This window comes from Mesoplodon densirostris, chromosome 16, assembly GCF_025265405.1.
Source record: "Mesoplodon densirostris isolate mMesDen1 chromosome 16, mMesDen1 primary haplotype, whole genome shotgun sequence".
In the NCBI taxonomy this organism is placed as follows: domain Eukaryota; kingdom Metazoa; phylum Chordata; class Mammalia; order Artiodactyla; family Ziphiidae; genus Mesoplodon; species Mesoplodon densirostris.
In genome coordinates, this window is record NC_082676.1 from 52,430,183 (window position 1) to 52,446,803 (window position 16,621).

At 38.4% G+C, this 16,621-nt stretch overlaps 1 protein-coding gene across 2 annotated transcripts in view; it reads left to right on the forward strand.

Moving 5' to 3' along the window:
- SMG1 (SMG1 nonsense mediated mRNA decay associated PI3K related kinase) overlaps positions 1-16,621 on the forward strand; it is a 96,287-nt gene that overhangs the window by 67,918 nt on the left and 11,748 nt on the right. For both annotated transcript variants that reach the window (XM_060079091.1, XM_060079092.1), the window contains 17 exons: positions 1,411-1,657; positions 2,086-2,315; positions 3,206-3,454; positions 3,947-4,085; positions 4,168-4,277; positions 4,407-4,625; positions 6,135-6,325; positions 7,055-7,227; positions 7,377-7,656; positions 8,109-8,381; positions 8,610-8,844; positions 9,006-9,232; positions 11,485-11,635; positions 11,738-11,927; positions 12,123-12,592; positions 14,247-14,384; positions 15,724-15,876. In XM_060079091.1, coding sequence (XP_059935074.1) covers positions 1,411-1,657; positions 2,086-2,315; positions 3,206-3,454; positions 3,947-4,085; positions 4,168-4,277; positions 4,407-4,625; positions 6,135-6,325; positions 7,055-7,227; positions 7,377-7,656; positions 8,109-8,381; positions 8,610-8,844; positions 9,006-9,232; positions 11,485-11,635; positions 11,738-11,927; positions 12,123-12,592; positions 14,247-14,384; positions 15,724-15,876 — 3,675 coding nt within the window. The remainder of the gene's footprint in view (positions 1-1,410; positions 1,658-2,085; positions 2,316-3,205; positions 3,455-3,946; positions 4,086-4,167; positions 4,278-4,406; positions 4,626-6,134; positions 6,326-7,054; positions 7,228-7,376; positions 7,657-8,108; positions 8,382-8,609; positions 8,845-9,005; positions 9,233-11,484; positions 11,636-11,737; positions 11,928-12,122; positions 12,593-14,246; positions 14,385-15,723; positions 15,877-16,621) is intronic.

Below are 16,621 nucleotides of genomic sequence, written 5' to 3' on the forward strand. Positions count from 1 at the left end.
TGAAGTTTATTATGTGTGGCCTAGCCAAAACTTGTTTTCTCGTGTTTCAGCAGTAGTTTCTTGCTTCTTTGTGTTCTTCTCAGTAAGTCAACCAAGAAATCCAGAGGAGGAGACAGGGAGAATACTTTTTTTAAAAATTGAAGTATAGTTGATTTATAATGTGGCGTTACTTTCTGATGTACAGCATAGCGACTCTTTTATATATATAGATTTACATTCTTTTTCATATCCTTTTCCATTATGGTTTATCCCAGGATATTGAATATAGTTCCCGGTGCTATACGGTAGGGCCTTGTTGTTCATCCATCCTATGTATACTAGTTTGTATCTGCTGATCCCAGTCCTTCCCCCACCCCCACCCCCTTCCCAGGGGGAATACTTTTTAAAAAACCTGTGTGTGTGTGTGAAATAAGTCACAGAAAAATTTTAGAAGTCCTATGTCCCTCCATAATTATATCTCCCTTTCCACAACCACTGCTCTGAATTTTGAATTAATCATTACTTACTTTAAAAAAAAACAGTTTTTATTGATACATTTCTAAATGGTATATTGTTTAGCTTCTCCTGTTTTTGAACTTCATATAAATGAGATTATATTGTATGTACATGCATGTGTTTACCACTTCCATAATTGATGGATCAGCATTAGGTTTTTGTTTTTGTTTTTTTTTTAATGTCATCCATATTTTATATACAGCTGAACATTGATAGATTATGGGACAGTACCACAGTTTATCCTTTGTCCTGTCAGTGGATACTTGAGGTGTTTCCAGTTGTCTTTTTCCTTTTATGAACAAATGTTGCTAAAGATTGATTTAGAAGTTTTCACATGAAAACAGAGCCCAGTGTTCATTAAATCAGGGGTAGATTATTGAGTTAGCTACAAGTAGAGATACAGCTATACATGATCCACTCCTGCGAGTTATTAGAAGAGATTGTGTGTTTTTCTGCATACTTAAAGTAGACAGAGCTCTAAATTGTTACCACATTTTCAGATGGCTTCCTTAAGGGTGTGTCTACCTGACAGTCAATAGCTGGCTATATCTTTTGCTCTGTTGCAAGGACTGAAGTGACTTGTTTGGGCATTGATTGGACATAGCTTAACAGTGGGGAATTTGCTACAAGCCTTGAATTTTGTGATCACAGTAGTGATTTCTTTCCATCTGCTATGATTTCATTGCATATTTGTACAGAGGAGGTGGGAGAGGTCTGAACAAAGTAGAAATCACCTAGAGCATATCAGCACACCAGTGTTTCCCCTCCCAGGATGGCCCAAATATGTAACATCAAATTCAATGTAAGAACTGGACAGGAGGTGTTTGTATTTTAAATTTATCTTTAAGCCAGATTGAATGTAGAAGAAAATAAGTGTTGTAATGGTATTGTAAACTTTTCCTATCTTAAATATAGATAATGCTGAGTTTGCAACAGAGAGCACAGAAACGTGCAAGTTACATCTTGCGTCTTGAAGAAATCAGCCCATGGCTGGCTGCCATGACTAACACTGAAATTGCTCTTCCTGGAGAAGTCTCAGCCAGAGACACTGTCACAATCCACAGTGTGGGTGGAACCATCACAATCTTACCTACCAAAACCAAGCCAAAGAAACTTCTCTTTCTCGGATCAGATGGGAAGAGCTATCCTTATCTTTTTAAAGGTGAGATTTAAAAGAAGAACATTTGTCTGATTATTAACACTGTGTGTGTGTGTGTGTGTGTGTGTGTGTGTTAGGATTGTTTTAGGTGAGTATCTATATGTCGTGAATAGCCTGGAGTATCCTGTATTTTGTTAGAAGTGGTTGGAGGCTGTGTGGTATGATTTTCCATTGCTTCCTCTCTTCTTGCTTATGAACTTATACAAGCAGGGCAACTGAGGTACAGCTAATAATGCTAGTATCTAATACCTTGTGACTGAATAGAATGTTCTCTAATGCTCTCATTGTGCTTCTTTGGCTGTCAGTTCTTGACTGCTGTTGCTAATTGAGAGGAACACAAAAAAGTGGTGTGTTTCCAGTCCCATTCCCATCCCATTGCGCTTCACCCCATCTGGTCACCTACTCTAGCTACTTTAATTTTGTTTCCATAGGATTGGAGGATTTACATCTGGATGAGAGAATAATGCAATTTCTGTCTATTGTAAATACTATGTTTGCTACAATCAATCGCCAGGAAACACCCCGTTTCCATGCTCGACACTATTCTGTAACACCACTAGGAACTCGATCAGGCCTAATCCAGTGGGTGGATGGAGCCACACCCTTATTTGGTCTTTACAAACGATGGCAACAACGGGAAGCTGCCTTACAAGCACAAAAGGTTGATTAAAATTAAAATATGTGCCTTTATTTGAATGTTAATAAGCAAGTATATATATTAGTCTGTTCTCTGTGACATATTTCTATTCTTACTGCCCTTGAGGTTTTTTCCAAGTTTATAAGAGTTAAAGAAGGAATAGACACAGCTTTAAATTTGGAGTTAATCACTGTGGCATCCTATTTTGTACCAGTGAAATTTATTATGATTTAGAACAGTTCTTTAGAATTCATTTTAGCTGAGTATCTGAGTGCTTAGTGTATATGACAGGAGTAGTACTAAGTACTACAGATAAGAAGATAAATTTTTAAACAGTCACAACTTCAGGTTCCAACGTCTAGACAAATAAAATGAATCTAAGTAGGGTAGGTATGGGAAGGAGCAAGAGTTTGAAAGGCTTCAAATTTTTTTAGGTAGGCCTAGGAGACTACAGAACAGGTACTGAGGAGGTGAATTGGAGGTGGAATTAGAGAAGGGCTATTTAAATTTTTGTCTAAGGTGTTTCTGAATATCTGTTGTTAATTTTACATTGATTAAGTCATATTTGGTGAAGAATGAAATATGTGCAGTAAATGAGTGATAAATTTTAAACAGAATTATATGTTACAAAGAAGAATGTAACTTGGATGTTGAGCTTGAATTGAACCTCAAGAAAATATAACAGTAGACAGAGTTTTCAATAAAGTAGTAATACCAAATTATGAAAATGATATGTAGATTTGTAAGAAAGATGCATAGTCCAGACGACTTGGCTATTTGATGGATGAGATTTAGCTAGCTAAGTAGAGAGTTCCGCTGAAAAACCAGTTTTTAAAATGCCACTTTATATTCAAGGTAATCTTTATCCTTATTTAAACAAAGTTGATCTTTCCTTAAAAAAATTTTTTTTAAAGGCCCAAGATTCCTACCAAACTCCTCAGAATCCTGGAATTGTACCCCGTCCTAGTGAACTTTATTATAGTAAAATTAGTCCTGCTTTGAAAGCAGTTGGACTTAGTCTGGATGTGTCCCGACGGGATTGGCCTCTTCATGTGATGAAGGCAGTATTAGAAGAGTTAATGGAGGCCACGCCCCCAAATCTCCTTGCTAAAGAGCTTTGGTCATCTTGCACCACCCCTGATGAATGGTGGAGAGTCACACAGGTATGTGTTTTGTTTTAGACTATCATCAGTAGTATTGTTTCTTTGCCTGCTTCCTGTCTTGTCTTGTTCACCCTCCTCCTGCCTCCCTCCAGACTTGGTAGTTTGAGACCTGCATTTGAATCTTATATTACATTTATTTTTATGAGGCATAGCCATGACTGTATGAAGGCAGAATGGAGGGGATTATGGATGAAATGAAAAGGAGAATAAAAACTTTAGAAAGGGAAAAACTAGAGAGGCTGAAGAATAGTTGTTCTGTTTTTTTAAATCCTGCATTCTGATAGTGATTAAGTAGGACCAACCTGTGTCGTATGCTGCTGCTCAGTGCAGGGTTTCTGTGACCACGTGTAGCGTCCCTGCAGAGCGCTAGCTATTTATTTAGAAATAAGGGAGTAGGATTATGGAGGTTTGTAAATTTTAAAGAATCAAGTCCATGTTGGAAGGAAATTTGCTAATGATGCTTAACTTGCTCCCCCATCCCCTCTTCTTTAGTCTTATGCCAGATCGACTGCAGTCATGTCTATGGTCGGATATATAATTGGCCTTGGAGATAGACATCTGGATAATGTTCTCATAGATATGACGACTGGAGAGGTTGTTCACATAGATTACAATGTTTGCTTTGAAAAAGGTAAAATTAAAGTGGACTTTTTATATGAGGGTCGAATTTATTTTGGTGAAAGGACAAAAATATAATGATTTGTCTTTTCAAGGTAAAAGCCTTAGAGTTCCTGAGAAAGTACCTTTTCGAATGACACAGAACATTGAAACAGCACTGGGTGTAACTGGAGTAGAAGGTGTTTTTAGGCTTTCATGTGAGCAGGTATGTGGTTTTTTTTTCTCTTACACCTCTTAGTGTACCTGTTTAAATCAACAAATCCTTTGGAATGAAAAACTACATTTTAATGAGGAAACTTGTGGCAAAACTTAATTAAAAGTCTTCTGAAAACAGGTTCTACACATTATGCGGCGTGGCAGAGAGACTCTGCTGACGCTGCTAGAGGCCTTTGTGTATGACCCCCTGGTGGACTGGACAGCTGGGGGTGAGGCCGGGTTTGCTGGTGCCGTCTATGGTGGAGGGGGCCAGCAGGCCGAGAGCAAGCAGAGCAAGAGAGAGATGGAACGAGAGATCACTCGCAGCCTTTTTTCTTCGCGAGTAGCTGAAATTAAGGTGAGGCCAATGATAATAAGTCATCGTCATCTTTTGGTTAATAGTTAACGTGTCCAGGACTTCCCTGGTGGCACAGTGGTTAAGGCTCCGCCCTCCCAATGCAGGGGGCCCAGGTTCGACCCCTGGTCTGGGAACTAGATCCCACATGCATGCCGCAACTAAGGAGCCCGCCTGCCACAACTAAGACCTGATGCAACCAAATTTAAAAAAAAAAAAAAATAGTTAACACGTCCAGGGAATTCTGTGACAGTGCAGTGGTTAAGACTCGGCGCTTTCACTGCCAGGGCCTAGGTTCCAGCCCTGGTCGGGGAACTAAGATCCCTCAAGTTGAGTGGCACGTCCAAAAAAAAAAAAAGTTAACATGTCCATAAAAAACTTGAGTGGGGCTTCCCTGGTGGCGCAGTGGTTGAGAGTCCGCCTGCCGATGCAGGGGACACGGGTTCGTGCCCCGGTCCGGGAAGATCCCACATGCTGCGGAGCGGCTAGGCCCGTGAGCCATGGCCGCTGAGCCTGCGTGTCCGGAGCCTGTGCTCCGCAACGGTAGAGGCCACAACAGCGAGAGGCCCGCATACTGAAAGAAAAAAAAAAAAAAAAAACTTGAGTGAAACTTTTTCTTTTTTTTCTTTTTTTTTTTTTTAAATAATTTATTTTTGGCTGCATTGGGTCTTCGTTGCTGTGCACGGGCTTTCTCTAGTTGCGGCGAGCAGGGCTACTCTTCGTTGTGGTGCACGGGCTTCTCATTGCAGTGGCTTCTGTTGTTGCAGAGAACGGGCTCTAGGCACGTGGGCTTCAGTAGTTGTGACACATGGGCTCAGTAGTTGTGGCTCGTGGGCTCTAGAGCGCAGGCTCAGTAGTTGTGGCGCATGGACTTAGTTGCTCCGTGGCATGTGGGATCTTCCCGGACCAGGGCTTGAACCCGTGTCCCCTGCATTGGCAGGTGGATTCTTAACCACTGTGCCCCCAGGGAAGTCCAAGAGTGAAACTTTTTCTAAAAATTGGTTTTATACGACTGTAGTGTATAAAACTGAAATGGCAGTGAAGTAAGGCGCAGTTTGCTGTGATCTTTCACTAAGAAATGCTCCCATGCAAAGACACAATCACTCTCACACATGGGAGGTGGGTTAATGATTTGAAAAAATTATACCTTTCTTAATAGACTGAAAAGTGTTTACCAATGAGGATTTTAAGTGTTCTTTACTTGGATAGCCTCCCTCCTTCTTGATTTTAATATTGTGGTAGCCAGTGATGCTAATCTTGTTTTGTGTGGCGTGTTGGTAACTGCGTGTTATTGTGGAATTGAGTCTTCATTTATGGCTGTTTGAATTGACCCACATTAGTTATCTTATTAAAAATATGGGTGATGCCATCACACACACACACCCCAGCTTTGTTGAGATTTAATAGAGTAACATGTGCAGAATGTCCTTCTGACATGATCCTTCTGACAGACATCATCATATCTCATAGTCAGCCCTATATAAGAATCTTCCTAATAATGTCTTTTTACAGGTGAACTGGTTTAAGAATAGGGACGAGATGCTGGTTGTACTTCCCAAGCTGGACAGCAGTTTAGATGAATACCTGAGCTTGCAAGAGCAACTAACAGATGTGGAAAAACTGCAGGGCAAACTGTTGGAAGAAATAGAGTTTCTAGAAGGAGCTGAAGGAGTGGATCATCCTTCTCATACTCTGCAACACAGGTTTAAAACAAGTGTTGAACTCTTATTTCTAAAGATATGCCATTAAGGATAATTTTCGTATTTTTGTGTAAACATTGTCAACTTGAATTAGAATTATTGCAGCAACTCAGATAAATAAAGCTCTCCCAGGAACTGCAGTTTCAAAGTGTTAATAAAGCAGAATTCACTTAAATTTTCTGCTTTATTATATTTAATTTAAATGTTTGAGTAACTATGGGAGATGGTGGACATGGTGGTTAGAACACTGAACTTGGATTCAGAAAACCTGGGGTTTGGTTTTCTCTCTGCAGTTTGTATCTGAATCCTTATTCGTTTGTACAGTGGATCTTGTCTACTTGGCTGAGTTTTTTTGAGCATTAAACTAAAGTGATCTAAGTGAATGAACCTTGCACAGAGTGGCTGCCCAGATCAGTGAAGGGTGGTTAAATGTACAAGTGCCAAACACTGCCGGAGACGCTGAGATTATGGAGACCTGTCAAGTCTCAGTCTTCCATACTTCAAATAACTCGTAACCCTGGCAAATGTGGTAGAATTTTATTTAAAATGTTCTGAGTGTAGTTAGGGAACTCTGTAGGGTCAGGAAAAACGAGAAGGAAAGGACATTTGAGCAGTGCCCTCAAGATTGAAAAGGAGCTTACCAGGCAGTCCAAGTGTAAGCAGAATGTACTTTCAGGGTGATGAAAGTCCACAGAAGAAAGAAGAGCAATCACAATGTTTTCCTTCCATTAGGTATTCTGAACACACTCAACTACAGACTCAGCAAAGAGCTGTTCAGGAAGCAATCCAGGTGAAGCTGAATGAATTTGAACAGTGGATCACACATTATCAGGCTGCATTCAATAATTTAGAAGCAACACAACTGGCAAGTTTGCTTCAGGAGATAAGCACACAAATGGACCTTGGTATGGATTGACTTATTTTAGATGTACCTGTGAGCATGTGGGTTTTGTTGTTGTTGTGTTCATGTGTGGAGTTCTGGTTTGTACTCCCTTTCAGTGACTGCTGATTTGAAATGGTTTCATTGTGATCAATAATTATCTGTTACCCAAAGGTCCTCCAAGCTATGTGCCAGCAACAGCCTTTCTGCAGAATGCTGGCCAGGCCCACTTGATCAGCCAGTGTGAGCAGCTGGAGGGGGAAGTCGGTACCCTCCTGCAGCAGAGGCGCTCAGTGCTGCGAGGCTGTCTGGAGCAGCTGCACCACTATGCAACCGTAGCTCTGCAGTATCCAAAGGCTATATTTCAGAAACATCGAATTGAGCAATGGAAAACCTGGATGGAAGAGCTCATCTGTAACACCACAGTAGAGCGCTGTCAGGAACTCTACAGGAAGTAAGTTTGATCACTCTCCATTTTCTTTACTTCTCATTGGGACTGGAAGCAAAGTTGTGTTCATGTTTTTAATTGCATAGTATTTTATTTTTCTGAAAGAAATGATTGATAGATGGAATTTGAATGGAGTCACTTTTCTCTTGGTTTTAAGAGGGTTTGAGCTCATGTTTTCCTTTAAAAGACAGTGTGTTTTTCCTAATTGATTAAAATGTATCCCAGTGTAAGCATGGTTGGATCAGGGTAAAGAGAGCTGAATTCAAATATTGATTCTATCGCTCACTAACAAGTTATCTTAGGAAGTTACTTTCGCTTTCGAGACCTTTTCTGTAAAATGGAAATAATGATTTCTACTCTTCAAGGTTGGAAGATCAAATTCAGTATTCCATATTGTCTTTTTTCATATTTTGTAAGGCGTGAACTTTCTTTACAAGCACCTCTTTCTCTGTTTACAGATACGAAGTGCAGTATGCGCCCCAGCCACCCCCAACAGTGTGTCAGTTCATCACTGCCACTGAGATGACCCTGCAGCGGTACGCAACAGACATAAACAGCCGTCTTATTAGACAGGTGGAACGCTTGAAACAGGAAGCTGTCACCGTACCTGTTTGTGAAGATCAGTTGAAAGAAATTGAACGTTGTATCAAAGTTTTCCTTCACGAGAATGGAGAGGAAGGATCTTTGAGTCTAGCAAGTGTTATTATTTCTGCCCTTTGTACCCTCACAAGGTGAGTTAGCTGACCACATAGTGAGACCATTTCATTGTCTTGCGAACATTGATGCTTATGGAGAGTTCATGTGTCTTTTGTTTGATCCCAAACTTAAGATATCCTTTTTCTTTCATTAGTCTTGCTCGGTGTAAGACTGCTTTATTTCCTTTCAGATTTTGAGATATCCCATTTATGTGTGCTTAGCTAAGTCAGTTTCACTGTACAAATATTTATCTCATTTTTTAGGCGTAACCTAATGATGGAAGGTGCAGCTTCGAGTGCTGGAGAGCAGCTGGTTGATCTGACTTCTCGCGATGGAGCCTGGTTCTTGGAGGAGCTCTGCAGTATGAGTGGAAATGTCACGTGCCTTGTTCAGTTACTGAAGCAGTGTCACCTAGTGCCACAAGACTTAGACATTCCTAACCCCATGGAAGCATCGGAGGCAGTTCACTTAGCTAATGGTGTATACACCTCACTTCAGGTGAGTGCTTCTAAATTAGCTTAAATTTTAGAAGTTAGTTTTAGGTATTGAACGTTGTATTTCTCATCTCTGGGTCCGAAAAGTGATTTGACTTCCTCCCTTTTAATGTTGCTTTCTCTAAACTCAGAAAGCATTAAAATATGTTTCTCACATATTTATAGGAATTAAATTCAAATTTCCGGCAAATCATATTTCCAGAAGCACTGAGATGTTTAATGAAAGGAGAATACACATTAGAAAGTATGCTTCATGAACTGGACAGTCTTATTGAGCAGACAACTGATGGTGTTCCTCTGCAGACTCTAGTTGAATCTCTTCAAGCCTATTTAAGAAATGCAGCTATGGGACTTGAGGAAGAAACACATGCTCATTACATCGATGTTGCCAGGCAAGTGAATGCTAAGCTGTGTTCTCTTTTCTTGTGAAAGAGATGGGTAGCCAGATAAAAGTTTTTTGAGTTCTTATTTTACTGTAAGCTTACTTTTAATTTTCAGAGCAGATACATATATATAAGCATTTATAAGTAATGTCTTTTTAAAAAAACCTTTTATTTTGGGGGAATTCCCTGGTGATCCAGTGGTTAGGACTCTGCGCTTTCAGTGCTGAGGGCATGGGTTCAATCCCTGGTTGGGAGCTAAGACCTTGTGAGCCTTGAGGCAGGGCCAAAACAAACAAACAAAAAACCCTTTTATTTGGAAATAATTACAGACTCATAGGAAGTTGTGTTAAAAAAAAAAAAGTGTGCAGGGAGGTCTTGTGTACCCTTCATTCCTCCTGCAGTGTAGCATCTTGCATACCTATGGTACAGTAGCAACACCGTGACATTGACATCGGTACAGTCCACAGAGCTTACTCAGATTTCACCAGTTACACATGCACTCATTTGTGTGTGTGTGTGTAGGGCTGTAGTTTCACCATACATATGCACACACACAAAGTAGAGTGTGGTACTTTTTAAGCCAGCCCTTGGAACTCCATGGAAGCATCTGAGCCAGTTTAGTTAGCTAGTGGAGTATACACCTCATTTCAGATGAACACTTTTAAGTTAGCTTAAGTTTTATAAGTTTGTTTTAGGTATTGAACATTGTATTTCTCGACTCTTAAATCTAGGGTAACAGTTTGACTTTGGAACCTGTAGAGGTTGGGCAGTTTCTCCAGGCTTGCACTGTACCCAAAGCTAAGCCCTACCCTTTGTGCTTTGTGACTCAAGGCCTCTTTCTTTGGCATTCTGATGTCCAGTTCCCTTCAGAAGGTATAATTGAGAGAGTAGAAATGAATTGACCCACCATACTTCCTCCCATGGGAAAATTCCAAGATACAAGAAAGTAGAATAGTGTATAATGAACCTCCATTTTACCAACTTCAGTAATTATCTGTACCTGGTTAATCTCTCTCTGTTTTTCTTGCACCTGTTTAATCTTGTTTAAATTGTACTGCTCCAGTTATTTTGAAGCAAATACCTTTTCATTCTTAAACTGAGGGAAGTATATATCTAAAATGTAAACTTATTTTTCTTAATTTATGGTGCCTTATTTCACCAAAAAAGGTAACAACTCCTTAATGTTTTCTTTTATGTTGCATTCAAAATTTTGCTATTGTTTCTTTGTAGTTGTTTTACCATAAAATTTAAAAAATAATTGCAATCAATATAGCATAAACATAAATGTCAGCTAAATAGTGATTTAGATTATTTGCACAAGAACTTTATCATAAAATTTCTAACATTATTTTAAAACTTAGATGCTAAATCTATACACTTTTCTTCCTCACAAAATTTTAGCCTTTATTTTCCCTTAATATCTAATCTAGATTCCCTTTACTGTCAAATGGAGGAATGTTTACTTCCATGTATGCATTGGGTTACAGACTTCATGTTTGATTCTGTTACAGCCTGTGTGTATCTTGTGTTAGAGAAACTTTTTGGTAATCTCAAGGAAAACTTTATACCATCATGCAGCTCTTTTTCCATTAGAAATTTCTCGGGTAGCCTAAATTTTAAATTCTCTTAATAATTCCTAATAGTTTTATAGCTATTTATGTGTGTGTGATAAAGTTAAAAATCTAGTTAACATTAGTTTTACTGGTAGTATTCATAGGTACTGGGAGTTGTATTTTTGCTTTTTTATATAAAATGTTTAGAATAGTGCTTGGATATATAAACACTACGCACGTTCTTAATTTAATGATAATGTGAAAGGCAAATTTCTGAAGACCTACCTTCAAACTATGCATTATTTGAAACTCAGCATGCCAAAAATGTTAGGTATTTCCATTTACTGTCTGTAGCTGGCTCTGCCATGTGACAGTAGTGTGAACATACTTGACAACTTTTGTTAGGTCCACCAGCTTTAGAACTGTGTGATTCTCGACATTTAAAAAAAAATACTGGCATTTTATATTATTTTACATTCTGTGTATAAAGTGAGACTGTAATATTTTATATAGTTCTTTTTAAAATGTCATAGCTCAAATTTGCATAAAATTTACTCACATTAATGATGGGTAATAACACTCCTTCCTTCATACAGAGACTTTTCCCCTAGACTCCACATACTAGCTGTAAGACTTGTTGATCTTACGTTTTCCCCCAAATTTAATACTCTTCAGCGAGGGTTTTAACTCCCTTTTCTTTTCCTCTAGAATGCTTCATGCTCAATATGGTGAATTAATCCAACCAAGAAATGGTTCAGTTGATGAAACACCAAAAATGTCAGCTGGCCAGATGCTTTTGGTAGCATTTGATGGCATGTTTGCCCAAGTTGAGACTGCTTTTGGCTTATTAGTTGAAAAGGTAAATATTGACCTGGTTTTATGAATAATGCAAGTGTAGGAAAGTAGTTGTTCAGTGTGTGAAGAGTGAAGAAGTGAACTTGCTTTTCTTTCATTTACATAGCTAAATAAGATGGAAATTCCTATAGCTTGGCGAAAGATTGACATTATAAGGGAAGCCAGGAGCACCCAAGTCAATTTTTTTGATGATGATAATCACCGACAGGTGCTTGAAGAGATTTTCTTTCTAAAACGACTACAGACAATTAAGGAGTTCTTCAGGCTCTGTGGTACCTTTTCTAAAACTTTGTCAGGTAATATTTCACTCTTAGACAAGCTGGGTTTAGTTGTGTAGTACTTTGGAGGGGGACAGGATAGAGTAGGCTTAATTTAATTGTAAATTAAATTAAAATACTAAGTTCATGCAATCTTCAAGTTTTTAAATAAGCAGCATTATTACCTTATTTTAGTGTTGCATGAAATACTGAAAGAAAAATTTCCTTTTTTAGGATCAAGTTCACTTGAAGATCAGAATACTGTAAATGGGCCTGTACAGATTGTCAATGTGAAAACCCTTTTTAGAAACTCTTGTTTCAGTGAAGACCAGATGGCCAAACCGATCAAAGCATTCACAGCTGACTTTGTGCGGCAGCTCCTGATTGGACTCCCGAACCAAGCCTTGGGCCTCACGCTGTGCAGCTTCATCAGTGCTCTAGGGGTAGACATTATTGCTCAAGTGGAGGCAAAGGATTTTGGTGCTGAAAGCAAAGTTTCAGTTGATGATCTGTGTAAAAAAGCAGTGGAGCACAACATCCAGATCGGGAAGTTCTCTCAGCTGGTCATGAACAGGGCGACTGTGCTGGCGAGCTCCTACGACACTGCCTGGAAGAAGCACGACTTGGTGCGCAGGCTGGAGACCAGCATCTCCTCCTGTAAGACAAGCCTACAGCGCGTTCAGTTGCATATCGCCATGTTTCAAGTTAGTACTTCTCTTTATAAAGGGGTTTTTCCTCAATGTAGAAATTTGAAAAACTGGGGGAATTAATACAGAATAGTATAAAGAAGAGAAAATTGTAAACTTCCTGAATTGTGCCAGCCCAGAGCAAACATCGAAATGCTTTAGCATTCCAGTGCTGTCTTTCCAATTATTCCTTGTTTCTCTTTTACGTAGTTGAGATCATTTTGTGTTCATGGTTTGTGTCCTTTGAATTAGATTCCATCAGAGTTGTATGGTTAGTGTTATCATTAAGTATTACTTGTAAATGTAATTTCTCACAGTTGAATTTATTCGTTAGGTGGATATGCCTTCTGTACTGTCTTAACATAATTATTTCTAAAGTGACTTCTGTTGCCCTGATTCTCTAAGCTCTGTGCATACATTGGTCATCACTTGGGAACTGTTTTTCAGAAGCCTATTTTTGTCCTTGTTTGTTTAGAGGCAGTATGACAGGCTTTGGGGGAGTGAGATGGATTTGGATTCAGGTATATGAACTTAAGTTTAACTTCCCTTAAGGTCTGATTTCCTTACTTGTAGAATGGGGACAGTATCTCTCTAAAATGTTGATGACTGTGCAGGTTAAAAATGATGATTTGTGTAAGACACTAAGCACGGTATAAATTATAGCTATTTTTCTTCTTTCTTTATTTCAAATATAGGCTTCAGTATTGTCAGTAGCTTCAGACAGGTTGTCACTCATGGAGTAATATTGGGGGACTACATTATCCTGGGATCTGTTTTGGCACAAACACTGGTTACTTTGTATCATTTATATTGAAGCTACTTCCCAAGAGTGGAATTGGTGGGGCATGGAACCAGTGTATTTCCTTCTCTTTGCAGTTTTATCATTAGCTGTTTTCTTACCTCATAAGAAAAGTAATTTATTCAAATTCTGAAGTTGCATTTATTATATATTAACAGTCCTTCCAGCACATTGGGATTTTTTGGTATTTATTTTACTTCTAAAAAATATAATGTTGAAAAGTTTTATTATTTAATACATTTTAGAGTTTATTCCCTTAAAAAATTGACAACTATATGGAAAACATTATCAAAATCCTTCCAGTTTTGTTCATCTGAACACATTTTAAGCTGTAAGCACAATGTAACTTTTAAATTTTAACCCAAATGTCCCTTGGGCCTTCTGGGGCCACCTTACAGCATACAGGATGGCTTAATCCTCTGTCAGTAGTTACCTATGCCTTTCTGTTGCTTGTAGGTTCTCTGGAGAATTCTTTCTTCTGTGACTGCTGCCATTGCTTCTTTCAGTTACTTGCTTAATTCCGTGCTGGGGAACTCTTCTCCTACCTTGCCTGTTCCAACCTCTTAACTGGAGATTATATTTTAGGGGGATTGTGTAGCAGATTTTTACTTAGACTAGGAAACATCTTCAGAATTACTATTTAAATGTTGCATATCAGTGATCCAAGAAATTTATCAGCCATTCTCTACCTCAGGAAATTTTCCACCTGGTTGATTCTTTTATTGTGTTTCTGTTATTCTTCCCTGCTCACCCCACCTTGCTGCAGCTGGGTTTTTTCCCTCTTCCCCCAGTCCTAAATCATACCTCCCCTCCCTTGTTTATCTAAAGGCCTTTTTCCTGCTTATTTTATTACATTTCTTTTTCTTTGAACAGTGGCAGCATGAAGATCTCCTTATCAACAGACCACAAGCCATGTCGGTCACTCCTCCCCCTCGTTCTGCCATTTTAACCAGCATGAAAAAGAAACTCCATACTCTGAGCCAGATTGAAACTTCAATTGCAACAGTTCAGGTGTGTTTTGTCAGATCCTCCGCCTGGTACATTTTACTTTTAGAAATGACCTCCACTGTGGTGAAGTGTTAGTGCTCTGTTGTTCAGTCTGTCCTTGGCTTCTAAGCCACAGGAACATAATACCTTTCCACTTTTATTTTTAATTTATATCTTTTTTTCTTACCCTCCAAAGTAACTGAATCTTAGTGGTGTATTTTGAACCAAGAATAGAGACATACTAAATATTTCAAGTTTTTAATGAATTTGATATTACCATGCTTTTATACATAAGGGGACCTTGGTAATGGGAAAAACTCGAATACCAAATTTGTTTTCTGAAATGTATATAAAGCAGTTATATTTGGCTTATTATTAATATCCAAGAAGCTTAGGCATTTCTTACTTCTATTGTGCAGTTAGTTAATGGAATTTTGTGATGTCAAAGGCAGCAGAACATTTTTCCAAACCATTTTTATTGACTATCTTTGGTCATTTCAGCAAAATATTTAATCTCACTTTCCTTTTTTAAATAAGAAAAACTGGTTTGATGATGGCTTTATATACCTCTGTATAGTGAGTATTCCTATATCTCATACACTCAGTAGTAACTGTCATATTTCTGTTCTTTTTATAGATTAATATTAGTATAAAATCAAGTATAATCACTTTTATAATTTTAAATTTTTTTATAAAATTTTTCTGGAGCTTACTTCTTTGAAGATTGAAATACCTTTTCTCTACAGCATGTTAGTCCTAGTTTTCAATTTAGGAGAATGAACTCATGACCTTTCTGATTTTAGAAGTGTATATGTGTGAGAGAAAGAAATAGGGGATGGAGGGGAGAGCGAGAGAGAGACTATGAATGTGAATTCCTCCACTCAAAACGTTGAATAAATAATGAAGCAACTTTGTTGTATAAAATCTTCCTCGTCATGATAACCTGGCTGTATTTTTACCATTATTCGTAAATTTTTGCATTTGTGGGAATCTGACTTTCATCTTTCACAATCAAAAGTATAAATGGATTTTCTTGTAGATAGCACATATAGCGCAGTGGGAATTTGGTGTAGCAGGTGTTTTGTTTTACGGACTATTTTATTTAAAAATGAAAATGAAACTTCTTTCTGCAAATTTTAAGACAATAAACTGAAAGCCAATCCTTACCTATCCAAAACATGTTTAGCCTTAAATATTCAACGTGAAATCAAGATTAATTCCAAAAGGTGACACTCTGTTAAAGATGTTTTCTAATTAACTTATGCCCCATCCTACTTCTTTTGAATCTCTTGTATTTATATAAAATGCTCAACAGACAGGAAGTGAAGAGTTGTTTTCACTGAGATTCTGCTGGCTTTTATAGGAGAAACTGGCAGCACTTGAAGCAAGTATTGAACAGCGACTCAAGTGGGCAGGTGGTGCCAACCCTGCACTGACACCTGTACTACAAGATTTTGAAGCAACAATAGCTGAAAGAAGAAATCTTGTCCTTAAAGAGAGCCAAAGAGCAAGTCAGGTATAGGCACTCATGTGCGCTATTTTGTTTCCTGTTACAGGATTATATAACTGATTGGAAGTTACATGTGGGATAATTAGGAGTAGCTTGAGAGTCACCGTCTAGTTTACAGCACTGGGAAGAAGAACTGATAGGCCTTGGGGGAGAAAGAGAAGGCATCCTTAGACTGAGCTCACAGCCAGTTATTTCCCTAGACCCTTATTACCTCCCAGTTAAATATAAGGTGGATCCAGCCTCTTGGAAAATAAAGAGTTTAATTCCATATTTATCTAAGATTTTCTTTATATGCAACTATAAAGGTTTGAATGTTATTTTTTCCACATGGCAATAAAATGTCTTAGGACCTTGTGTACTGCCAGAGGTTGTGGATTAACTTTGTTGTGATTGGGAGCAAAAAACAAACAAACAAAAACTACTATGTACTTTTTAATCAGGTGCAAAATTGGATTAATATGATTCCCATATCCCATATACCCATTATTAAAATTTAATAATTATCAACTTAAGCCCTACTTTATTTCCTCTATACTTCCTACTCCTCCTTCACATCCCATATTTAAGGAAATCCCAAATATTATATCATTTTATCTGTAAGTATTTCAATAAGTATCTATAAAAATGAGAACTATTGGGACTTCCCTGGTGGTGCAGTGGTTAAGAATCCGCCTGCCAATGCAGGGGACACGGGTTCGAGCCCTGGGCCGGGAAGATCCCACATGCTGCGGAGCAACTAAGTCCATGCGCC